Here is a 13,323-nt window from a genome sequence, read left to right as displayed (position 1 = left end):
TGACAGCGGCCTGCAGCCCAAAACATCGCTCTGTAAACATGCATTTCAACCACGACCCCGCTGCTTTCCAGCTTTGCGCAAACAGAGAGCCCATGTTCGACAACGAGGACTCTGTGGACGGGGAGCCGACGGCCGAGGAGCGCTCCCCGAGCTCGAGGCCCTCCAGCCCGCTGTCCGTGAACTCAGACTCCAGCTGCACCAGCCCCGAGGCCAAGTCTGCGTCCGCACAGCAGAGAGTCAGGAGGCCCCTGAACGCCTTCATCATCTGGACAAAAGAGGAGCGCAGGAGGCTGGCACAGCTGAACCCAGACCTGGAGAACACGGATCTGAGCAAAATACTCGGTAAGAGACTGAGCGTTTTAATTAATATTTCTTAGTCTTATATGGGGAAAACCATCATAATCTTGCTTAAATAGAGCTCAGTAGCATAAAATGTTGATTAACTTTACTTTTAAGTCAATTTGCTAAATGAGCAGGGGGGTATTACAAGATAATGGGCCCCTGGGCACAGATATGCGAAAGGCCCCACCACCTCTCCCGCACAGGAGCAAGTTTTACCTCTTTTTTGTAGTTTTTATGTAGTTGTTATGAAATTTTTTTGTGGTTTTGTCTTTTTTTGTGCCAATTTGTGCCTTTTTCTGTCGTTTTATGGATTTGTATTGATTTTGCATCTCTTTGCAGTTCCTTTGCATCTCTTTTTATGGTCTTTCTCTGCTCATTTTGTGTCTCTTTGTGGTTGTTTTGCCTGTTCTTGCAGTTATTTGGTGTCTCTTTGCAGGTCCTTTTCATGTCTTTGTGGTCCTTTTCACATTTTTTTGTAGCAAATTTGTGCAATTTGCATCTCTTTTTTGGTCATTTTGCGTCCATTCCTCATTGGTACATTAAGTTGAGACATATTTTGCAGCTAAAGACCAGCGACTGTTCAGATCATTAACTCAAAGTGTTCCTGCAGGAAAAACGTGGAAGGCCATGTCCCTGGTGGAGAAGCGCCCATACATGCAGGAAGCAGAGCGCCTCAGAGTCCAGCACACCATCGACTATCCCAACTACAAGTACCGTCCCCGCAGGAGGAGGCAGCTGAAGAAGAGCTCCAAATCTCCGGGTGCAGAGGTTCCTCACTCCTCGCTCTGCAGCTCCGGCTTCCCCATGCCGTACAACCTCACCTACCTGCTCCAGAACCAGCAGCAATCCTACCCAAGCACACCTGCTTTCTCAAACTCTCCATCTAACTTCACCCCTTTGCACAGCAGCTACTCAAACAATCCAGTTTTTCCAGACGCAGCAGCAGCAGACGTTTTCTCAAACAAGCCTGTGGGGTACCCGAGCCCGCCTGCGTACTCTGCAGAGCCTCAGATGTATTTCAACAGTCAGAACTGTCACATGCAGTACGGTTTCTCCAGCGCCGCAGGTCCCCATGTAGATCAGGGCGAGTCCAGCAGGGTTCACGGGGGTCTGCTGTGCCCTGCAGGACCCTCACTGGAGTTTTACCTGGAACAGGTCCAGCTGGACATGCTGTACGATCTGGACCGCAGCGAGTTTGAACAGTACCTGGGTCCAAGCCCTCACAGGCCGGAGTCAGTGGATCCCAGCAGCTACCATCAGCAGAGCAGCCACAGAGAGGAACGCTCGCTGTCATGAAACGACTAATAACTGGTGTATTTATTGAAATTAAATTAGTGTATTATTTGATTTCCACAGTGTGTATATTGTATATTTTGTTTCTTGGCAACTTGTTTTCATAAATAGCTGCTGTACTGTCTTCCACTGTAATATTATGTATCAATAAATAATTAATTCAACCTGCAGTGTTTATGTCTTAATTAACATTAAAAATAGACAAAAAAGACAAGTTTAACAGACTAAAACATTTAAAAAACAAATATAATTTTTCATATACCAGGTGTTAAAAGGCCACTCTGAGACAGATTTTAAAGAGGACGGGCAAAGTCAATGCATTAAAAACCAAAAGTATACTCATTTTTGCTCCCTGGAGTTAGTAGACAATTTTTGTTTATTTTGTAAACATGTACTATTATTTATCAATTATATTTAATTGCTCTGATTGAATTATTATATATATTAATTATGTGATTACTTACAACATTAATATAAATCATATTATATTATATTATATTATATTTTTATAATTTAATTCCATTTTATTTGACAGCCTGGATGTTTACATTATTCTGAATTTTCAACTGTATATTTCACATTTTTCATTTATTTCATTTAAGTTACATAATCATTGGTTTCCACCAATGACATCAAACACATTGACTCTATTTTTGCATTATGCCAAAGCTGTAAAATCATGAATACATGTTTATGTTGTTGTTGTTGTTTCAAATTTGGGCCACATTTGCTTTAATTATAAAGAAATATAACATTTTAATACATTGTTCAGAATGCACTAATGAACTGGTAAACACATTTAAAGGTCCAGTTTGTGGGATTTAGGAGAATATACTGGCAAAAATGGAATATAACACAATGATTTCTTAAGTGTACAATCACCTGACAGTAAGAATCGTTGTGTTTTCCTTACCTTAGAAAAAGCCGTTTATATCTACACAGGGAGCAGGTCCTGATGTGCAGAAACACTCAGGATGGGGAAGCAGTCAGCAGGCGTCCATTTGCAGCAGAGCAGATTGATGTCAAAGGCAGGAATTTAAATGTCCACTGTGTGTGTGTGTGTGTGTTTGGTTTAAGCTCTGCAATGACAAAACAAAAATATTAACAATTAACTTACACATCAACTAATATTAAGTGACAATCTGAATTAAATCACTAAAGGAAACAAACACACGGTGGCTGCTGAACGAAAGAATAAACAAAGTGAGGAGGCAACAGGCTCTCGCTGAGTAAAGTGATCGCACCTGAGGGAGGTGGATCCTTTATGGCAGGAGTTCGATTCATCCTCCCTGACTCAGGCGGGTCAGGTGATCTCCAGGGACCTTTTTAACATTTACTCTTCCACACAGTCCGACATGTTGCAAAGTCATGTTTCCACAGTAGCCCAGAATGGACAAACAAAACACTGGCTCTACATAGCGACATTCACATTTTTGTGTCGGCCATGGTAGCTGACAGTCCCTCCGCAAAAAGCTTATTATATTTGTTCTCTATGTTTGTTGTTTTCTGTTGTTCTTGATGCTGTTTGCTTCTGTAATCATCTGTTTATGCCTGTTCAGCACTTTGGTTAACTGTGGTTGTTTTTGAATGTGCTCTACAAATAAAGTTTGACTTCAATTTGGCTTTATAAGAGACATTATAATTATCAACAAATACAGTTCATTAATGGGCCTCAACACTTGTCCCTATATCTGCTTACAGCTACATTATACTGTATTACAAACCATCTATTCATTTTTTGTTCAAAACTTTTTTATTCAAAAAGTGACTCTTATCATCATAAAGTTCTTGTCTGTTTTTAACGATATGATGTATACTTTCGGCAAATGATTTTAAATATCTGTTACATTAAATAATGTTGGACATATATACTGGCCACCCTTTTGGCAGAAGCCAAACTGTTGACACGGTTTTCTCTCCATCCTCACGTCTTTCTTGGCCCACAGAGGGAAGCAGGGTGGGCGCCAGGGGCATAAACTTCCCAACTTCCTGTTTCATTTTAAAACATTTCACAAAGGCTCTAAAAATATGCCCCAAAATCGACATATCTCCAAACTCATTCGGCTTTGGCTGCCAAATGTTTACTCATTTAGGAAAATGTTTACTTCCCTGCCCTGCGTTTTCTGTGTCACGGCCTCGAGTTTGAACTCAACATTGAGGCCCCTTCGACATGTCAGGTGATACATTTGTCCACACATTGAAAAGAAATGGAATATTATTACCTGATTGATTTGTTTATTTTTGCGTTTCTCACTTCCCTTGAACCCAATATTTTTTCAACTGACCGCAAAAGCAAAAATGTAAAACATATTTTCCATGAAAGGGAAGAAATGACATTTTTCATTCATACATTTCTTTTTAAGATTTTTTTTAAAGATACATGTCGATCATTTGTACTTTATAAAGTGGGATTTTTTTTGTCACAGTCAGAATTTATGATCCAACAGACCTGCAAAGATAATTATAGAAAATAAAACTAACTACTGGTTACATAAAAACAACATAAAATCTGATAACATGCATGACAGTCTTTGTAAAACCACGTCAGACCTGCTCAACAATTATCTGTTGACGACTTAACTTTAATTTACAAATAACTATTACATTCAAACACAAGAAAACCAAGTAATTCCTATACACGTCAACTGTTATGTTGCTTAATCCTGACTTTAAAAAAAAAAGAAGGAATACAAATTGTTGCTAATATTACAAGTATCTCTATTAGCTCATTTATGAAAGCATCTGCATTGAAAACATCTAAATATTACCCCCAAATGATACTGGTATATTAATTTAACCACACCCACATTCACTTTCAGTTGTTTTATATGATTTAACCAGAGGCCAGTTAAAACACAGCCTGGTAATATTTGACAAAGATATCAGATTTGTCCAGCTGCCATTTCCATCTCTGTTTATTGTTGATGATATTTTCACCTGAAACTCTGATATCATCCCGTTGTTTTTCCTTCAGGAAGTTCCTGCAACTGCTCATTAATTGTTGCTGAGGGGCCGACGTCTGAGAAAAACAAGTTGAACTAACGGATTTGAGTTCGAGTCACTTAAAAGAGGGAAAACAATGACCAACTGCACATAAACAAGCGATATTTTCATATTATCATGTGTATTTGACGCTATTATGTTGCAGCACATTTGTGCACTTCACATTGCAGCATGTTTTGTAATATTGTCATGGGAATTGAACTGACGTCAGATTTCTTCCGTTTATTCAGGTGGCGTTGGATTGCAGCAGGTCTTCACTTTCCTAATCAGCTCTTCATGCTCTCTCCTCCAGAAAGGTCATCCTTCGCTCCGCCGCCGTGTTCGTCCATTTCCTCCCAACAAGCTCCACATCTGATTTCCAAATGCAGCTGTGGGCTGTCATCTCGACTGTTTGCTTGAGCACATTTAAAGTTGTGATATCCTGTTGAAGGATGACTCAACCCGACAGAGCCATCTCAGGCACTTAAGTGACCAAAAAAATCCCCAGGGTGCACGGCTGTTTTCAGGAGTTTTGATGTAGTTTTGTTTCAGTGGCTTTACTGAAATTAATGATGTGAATGTATACTGCCTCATAATTATGGTGCTTTTCTTTTTTTTAAAGTTCAACTAATCAGTTAACATCCATTTAAAGATGGTATTATTAACAATATTTTATAAACTGTGCCAATACAATAACACAAATTTTATTTCATTGTGTAATTGTTAAGGAAATGTGATGTGAGTGATAATATATTGAAATTCCAACAACTATTAATGCTTTTTTAAAACATGTTTTTAAAGAGTTCCTGAACAAAATGCTGTCACACAGCAGCACATATGAGAGCTACGTTACGTCATCAGCGAAGAAATAAATACAGAATAAACAATACATTTGTCGTTATGTTATGTTACATGGAAGGTTATCCACTGAAGATTACTGGAACAATTTCATCGCACACAGAAAAAGATATCATGCCTTTTTCAAAACTTTCAAAGATTTTTACAAATTTCATGCCTTTTCCAGGCCTGCAAAATGTGAATGTGAAATTCCATCACTTTTCCAGGTTTTCCATGACCGTAAGAACCTTGAGCTTATGTGAATTTAGCGTTGACTCGCTAGGAATAATTAGTGTTATTATTAGTAGATTCAGGAAATGAGGGGGAATGAATTAACTTTTGGCACTCTTTAAAATTACATGTTTTAACCTTTAGGTTTGGGTGAAGTTATTAAGTATTTTCAATTTAAAAAACTCACGTCAAAGTGAAGTCACGAGTCATTTTGTAATCTGGAATCTGTTTTGGAAAATGTCGAAACGCAGTGACAACAGTCCCGCTCACCTATATGAGTACTGTCTGCAGTGTAAATGCTGAAAACGTTTGTAGGTGTTACTTTTGGTTCCTAAGTTACAAAACCAAAAGCTTTTGATGGAAACACGGCTATCGGTGTTAAAGTCCAAGTCAGGTTACAAGTACTCAAAGTCGAGTACAATGTTATCAAATTTGTGACTCAAGTCCAAGACATGTGACTCTGCATTCACCTCTGCATTCTTGGGTGCATTTTTGGATCATCAACAAAGCATTTATGTCTTCCACATCCAGAGTTATTTATGGATGCATATATCAGAGGCGTGCTGGAGAGCTCAGAGGCATGTCTGGACTTATCTCCACTGAAGAATGTGAGGAATCCCAACATGTCAAACATGCTGAAATTCAGATTCCTCAGCCATAAAACACTTTCCTCGTTAGAGATTAAACATGTAAATATGCCAGCTCTGTATGTCCAGTATCGACAAGTCAAACAGCCGGAGTTTATATTAAACCTAAAAATAGATTTGACATCAGCTACCTGTTGCATTTTTGAGATTTTGTGAGCCATAATTAGATTTTCTTGTCTTACCTCCTGCATGAAGGTCGTCAATAGTTTCCTTTGGGTAAATTTGGGGCTGCTGTCCGCAGATCATGCTCATCCGAGTATTATCCTGCAGGGATGACTGAGGAAACTCAAACAGGAAGAGCCCAGAAGTGAGATACTCGACAGCTTCTTATCCTAAAGAATGAATGAAAAAAAGAGAGATGTTTGCAACTGGAAAATGTTATTCCATAAACTAAATCTCCAGGAGTTCCCATGATCTCAGAAGAACAGGAATTTCCGGTGTCTGTCTGATCACTTCATTATGTCTCAGCCTCTGATCAAGCACTAATTGGGCCGATCACATTACTATAACCTCATCAGGCCGGTTTCAGCAGTTTTCACCTGCATGTCTCACAGGTTTGCATCTTGTGTGACCTCAGGGAGGGTCCAGACACGTACAAACAAGGACTTTAATATTACACACACTTGTATCACTCTGCGCACAAATCGCATTTTGTCAAATCAGGCGTTAATATGGCGTTTGGCCTATAGGCTCTTGGTTTTTTTTCTGTGTCCACTTGTCATTTTCATTTTATTCTACTCTTGGCAAAGTGACCTTGGGTTACTTGAAAGGTGCTATATAATGGAATTTATTATTATAATTATTTTTATTATTATGTTATTTTTTTTAAAATCCAAAATCACACCTAATCATAAATATCAAACATTAACTAATTTTAAGAATTTTATAGCACCTTTCACCAGGTTTTTGTCATGATGCCACAATGTTTTTAGATTAATAAAAAAAAAAAATTCAAAAAGAATTATTTTCAATATACTACATGCAAAGTAGATTATTTTGATTATCACATCCTGGGATATGTAAATGATTTGCTGCAACACTGACTGACAGTGAACATGGTGGAAATTACAAAAAAAAAAAAAAAAATTACAAACTCCAAGCAAAAGCCCAGAATGACACCCAATAATAAAATAATCATAATGCATGTTTTTAAAAATTGAAGTTTGATGGCGCTGGAGTATTATTAGTAACATTCCACCATGAAAAAACATAAATTTACCTCCACTGTACTGTAATGGCAGCGGAAAAAGTAAAACCTGTCCCTGTGAAACTAAAACCATCTGCATGGCTTTAAATTAATTTGGGTAAACTAACCCTTTAATAAATAATAAACATATTTATTTTTCAATCAAGCCCAAAACAAAATGGACAGAGTCTCATTCTGGTGTGCAGAAAGTCATTCAGAGCGACCGTTTGTGGTTATTATGACCTCCGCCTGTGTTTCCAGCCAAGAGACAGACAGTCGGTGACCGGCAGACAGATGATTACTGTAACAGCGTCCGACAGACACACTGAGGAGAATAGAGCTGCTGGGTGTGTCCCTGTGACCTGCTGGGCCGATACAATACTCTATCAGCAAAGACACTAACGCCTGTCAACAAACACTCAGGGGATGATTAACACAAACACAGTCCTCAAACCGGCCGGAAGTGTTTGTTTATGTCTGGGATGATTTTTATCTTATATTTAAATACATTATATATATATGTATATATACACACTGTACATTTGTATTTTTTGAAAACACAGAGGTATTTAAAGATGAATTCATCTGAATGAAATGTGTTATCGCTACCAGATTATTTGTGTGGAAATAACGTCACACCTTCTTCCTCAGTGTCCTCTGGTGCTTTATGACTCAGTGTGCGAGTATGTCCATGAGTCTTATGCAGTGTGTGTTAGCGTGTGTGTTCGTGATATGAGAGTGGGCATAATTGCTTTCGGATACTGATTAAATGATCATTCCAGATACAGAGCTGAGACGCACCTATCAGAGCTTTTCCAGGACATGATTGTATTTCAATATTCTGACAAAGTGCATTTCCTTGTTATTTTACCACTACCTCCTTTCACTGGAATATAACAACAGAACTGTAACCAGGAATTCAACTTTTCTATTTCCTCTTTTACATTTTTATCATGCCGGTTGACAGTTAGGTATTATTGCTACGCCTGTCAAGCTTTCTGTTCTCACGCAGCAAACAGTTTGCAAAAAACACAGAGAGGCAGATTCCTACTCGAAATTCAAAATGAACGATAATAGGTCCTTCAGACAAATTTAGACTAAAGCAGCTTCTCATTTCCATCCAGTGACCTTTAACTTCTCTAACTGAAATAAAATCATCACAATCAGATTTTATTATTGAGAGCAAGCTTATAAAGCTAACACTGGGCCCATGAGAGGCATGAAAATAGAGTTTTCATTTGATTTTTCAATGTTCAGGTGACTCATAATAAAAAACAATATTAAAATCATTAAGAGGTGTAGCATGTCCATTGATGGTTAGGCTGGTCTTTTAGCCGCAGTTTACAACAATACAATTCATTTCCCTCCACACTGACGATAGCAATGTTTTTGGGTCAAGGCCCATCCCTCCGTCTGTCAGACAGACTTTTATTTTGTTTGTTTGTTTGTTAGCTCACATACTTTGACAAGCAAAAGGTAAGATTTAGGCTTTTTATGTCTGTATTTTTAAAAAGTATGTTCTCACTTTTAAAGTTACAGGAGAAGATTAGGATTAACCAAAGCTTTTTTCGTGCTAACATAAACTCTTATGGTAGCCACTGTGCATTCAAAAAAAAAAAAAAACCCACTATGGCTTACACGTGGCTGTTTTAAAATGTGCATGTAAAGTGGGCATGTGCATGCATACATAGCATTTCCATACAATGACAGCACCAGTGGCGCTGCGTTGAAGTAACAGTTGATCCATCCTCTCAGCCTTGTCAGTGGGCACCTGTTAGTTTGTGTTGACGTGACGCCTTTAACACCTCTGCTGATTGACTAAGCAGGGGCAGATCCTGACAGCTTTCCAGGCCCCAGCAGGTCGCGGACTGTGTGCATGCAGCAAGCTGGTCGCACCGGGGGGCAGCGCATTGTGTGCTAAGCTGCAGCAATAAAATCACTTTAGTTATAATGCTCTAATATGATGGGAAAAAAAGGCTTAATTTAACATCTTGGCTTGATTTTCCGACTTTTCCAGCAGCCACAGACAGCACAGGAAGTCACAGAAGCACCCACGTCCTGTTAGATTTGATTCCGATTCATAATCGTATATGAGTTTGTTCACAGTCTCCAACTATTGTGATTATGACACAGTAACCTATTAAAACATTATACATATATAAACACTATTCATGCTTCGACCTCATTTTACATGAATTATCATGTAAATCAGCATCATGTTTTGTGTGCTGCAGCACATAAATCAGCAGAGCAGACCTGTGACCCTCAAACAACATAAATAAATCAAAACCAGTCAAACACACAACAGCGTTTAGTAAAGATCAGTCAGACAGCCGACACTCAGGGCTTCACATCTGTACAGATGTTATTTTAAGAATCCACACATCCCACTCACACTGCTTACCACACATTTTCATGTTGTTAAACCTCTGAAACCTGAGAAAATTGGTTTGATTTCTTTAAAAACAGGAAAAAACATAAAGAGCAACTTGGCAAGAAATATTCTGCAAACTGCAAGAAAGAAAACGTCATTTTCTTATAACTAGAATTTTCTTATTTACTAATTTCTTGCTAATTTTTGGGTCATTTCTTGTTAATCTGCTTTTTGTCCTCTTCCCATGGTTTTAAAAGGTATCAGCCTATTTGCTCAGGTTTCAAAGGGTTAAATAGTTCAATATTAATACTACAACAGACTACTATAGTTCATAATGAATGTATTTAGTATCTCTGACTGTTAAACTTCGCCATCAGGCCTCCTCTGTTAACAGAATAAACTTTCAGATCAGACAAATAAACTAAAAATCTCAGAAACTCAAAGAAAATAAAAACTTAATATGAAACGTTAAACGTTTGTTGAGACAACATCTAAACCAATCAGCTGTTCGATCATGCCCTGGGTCTTGCAGTCAGTGGAGAGCAACTGCAGCCGCCTTGATCTCGTGAGATTATTGCCATCGACTTTTGCATGATGTCGAAGCAAGACGAGATGAGGTCGGTCCCAAATCTAACCGACATGCACTGCGCGTCAATTGTCGGTGATTGATTCTGCGCTGCACTGACTCAGCTCGAACGAGCATACTGACTCTGCACAGAAATGGGAACTAATTAAACAAACGTCAAAATTACAGCCAAAAAAAACCCACTTCATTCCCACTCTTCCAACTTCTAAATACAAAATAGTTTGACTACTTAACCCTAAAGTCTACACAGGTTTCTTACTTTGTTGCTGGTGGTTAAAGATTTTTTTTTGCAGATTAGCAGGAAAAAGCTGATTCAACACCCAGACGCTGCTGAGGTTAAGATAGATCGGAGTGAAAACACAAACAAGATAACATGTCAGAAAAGTGGTCTTGATTTGAGGCCCTGGCAGGTAATGCAGAGCAAACAGTGTTGGGTTTGATTGGCAAGTTATTGTTGAGTCTGTGTGGGTGTTGAGGAAGGTGGGACCTTCTCTCAGGACGTAGCCTCACTTCCCTCACTCAGAGGCTCTCAGGAGGAGAGCAGCACGCCTTTTAACTTTTTTATACTGTGTTTGTTAAGGCCACATTCCCTGAGCCTGGCTGCTACTTGTGTTATTCTTCCTGTGCTGTTTGCCCCACTCGCAGCTGGAAGGACAGGAAAACCGATCTGGAAAACTACTTCATGTATGTCATCGGTGATTACAGGACGGCCGCGCTCGCCTGTGCCTCGTATTGGCAGCCTCATGCACGGGCTCGCGGGGCAGGGACAGGCCTGAATAATGCAGTCCCATGAGGGCGACGTTGTGCACCCCTCCTCACTCAAGGCCTCGCTTCTGCTTCCAAGCAAGAAACTTTATGCAGCCTGTCAGCGCTCTTCCTGTGGAGAAACTGAGGAGGAAGCTCCACCAGGCAGCCCGAGGTGACCAGAAACCTCCACAACTTTCAATTTCTTTCTTTGCAGTTAAAACACACACAAATGACAGACTGCTGCACATAAACTATCAACAAGTGATGGAGGAACACCACAATGCAAAAATACACCATTAAAAGCAAGAGTGCTGCATTTAAATTTCTTTTACTTTTTTTTTCTTTTTACTGTAGCTGAAGTGGCAGTTACAGGCACGGGTGTATTGGGCCCCTGGGCACAGACACGCAGACGGCCCCAACACCTCGCCTACATAGAGGCAAGACACACACCCAGCCAGCAATTTTTGGTTCTAAAAACATTTTGAGAATGGTACAATGCAACCAATGCAATGTCTTAGTAATGTTTTCAGCTGCAAGTTTTTTTTAGTTTCCAGAAAGTTCTTTGTAACGTTAGGGTAACATTCTCCATTAACAACAAAAAATGCTTGTTTTTTTTTTATTCTTAAACATTAGATTATTTCTATGTTTTTTCAATAGAAATTATTTTTTGAGAATCTTAAAAGAACTCAAAATAAAATGTGCTTTAAAATCATGAGAAAAATGACGCCGTCTCCTATGAAATTCATGTGACACGCTGACAAAAAAGGTTGAAATTATGGAGGCAGAGTAGGAGGGCTTCGCCATTCCCTCTGCAGGTGAAGCAAGAAATGAATAAGAGGGTGCTCTTTGGTTAAAAATGTAAAAATAGCTGAAAAAAGGGGGTAAACCAAGACACTCTTCTTATGGTAAAAAGCTTTATTTTCATGGCCAGCTTACGGTGCAACAGATAACACACGGCCTTCATCGGGACAGAAGGCCGTGTGAGCCCGAAACATGTTGGCTTTATTTTTTTCTGGCCAAAATTATGTCATGGCAACGGCAGTTTTTGGGTTTTTTTTAAGGACACACTCTTTCTACACTCAACAATAGTGAAAAATAGATTTTTGCAGTGTGTAAAATGTAGAATGAAGTATCAGAAAATGTACCTCAAAACTGTACTTGAGTAAAAAAACTCAGTTACAATCAACATGAACATACGATCAGGATTTTTGATCTCATCGGTCGTCAGATCTGAATTCTGGGATGCAACACATTTAAATATTCGCTCTGATGCCCGTCTCATTTCATTGCTTCCTCCTTCCTCTGCGGCCACTTTCCCAGGCAGAGGACCTGGAAGAGCAATCTAGTGGGATCAGGAATGACAAGGCAGTCCGGCCTCCCATTGTATGTGAGCGTTTACTCAGCATGGAGGAGCAAGGACAGTGAGGCTACGAGAATACAATAGGCTCATATTTATTTACTGCTTAGTGGCAGCCAGGGAGCCCCCCCTGCTTCAATAGCTGATAGCAGCTTTACAGTAATAGACCTCTAATAAAGACCTCAGAGGGCAAGTAGAGGCCAGACTCTCTGGCTCTGTCCCGGGTCCGTTTCAAACACAGCCAATGAAATGTTGAATCTGTTACAAAAATAAGTCTCCCCTCATTATATCATAATGAATTCAAATCAACACGATTATCACATTGTTTCCGCAAAATCTTTTTGTACAGTAGCTCTCACTTGATGTAGAATGTGATTCAATACAGTGAAAGGGTTAAAACAAGTTTAAAAAAGTTTTAAAGAGAAATTATTAATGTTCACAGAGTGCATTCGAATCCTTGGTGAAGTTGCTGTCTTCTCCGAATTGTGATCTAAGCTCCAATAGTTGTATCGGGGCATTTTCACTCCACATCACACAGTTTGCTGATGCCAGTAAGTGTCTATATTTTGGGAGCTGCTGATCACAACATTGGCGCACTCTGAATCACATACTTTTCTTTTTACTTTAATTACACACTACAGCTGCCCTTATAAAGTTTGGGCCGTTGCATGCCGTATGCACACAGTAAGGACATACTACATCGTCATAACACTGCACCTTAAATATTAACCCTCTTGCTAA

At 39.2% G+C, this 13,323-nt stretch overlaps 1 protein-coding gene across 1 annotated transcript; it reads left to right on the top strand.

The window, feature by feature from the left end:
• On the top strand, nt 1-1,638 carry sox32 (SRY-box transcription factor 32). The gene is made up of 2 exons (XM_042510761.1): nt 1-342; nt 953-1,638. Exons 1-2 carry the CDS (start codon nt 39-41, stop codon nt 1,636-1,638), a joined length of 990 nt encoding a protein of 329 aa, XP_042366695.1. The 5' UTR covers nt 1-38.
• Nucleotides 1,639-13,323: the final 11,685 nt, after the last annotated feature.

This window comes from Plectropomus leopardus, chromosome 21 (assembly GCF_008729295.1).
Source record: "Plectropomus leopardus isolate mb chromosome 21, YSFRI_Pleo_2.0, whole genome shotgun sequence".
NCBI classification, from domain to species: domain Eukaryota; kingdom Metazoa; phylum Chordata; class Actinopteri; order Perciformes; family Serranidae; genus Plectropomus; species Plectropomus leopardus.
The sequence above is the reverse complement of the archived record's forward strand: the minus strand, read 5'-3'. Positions and strand labels throughout refer to the sequence as shown.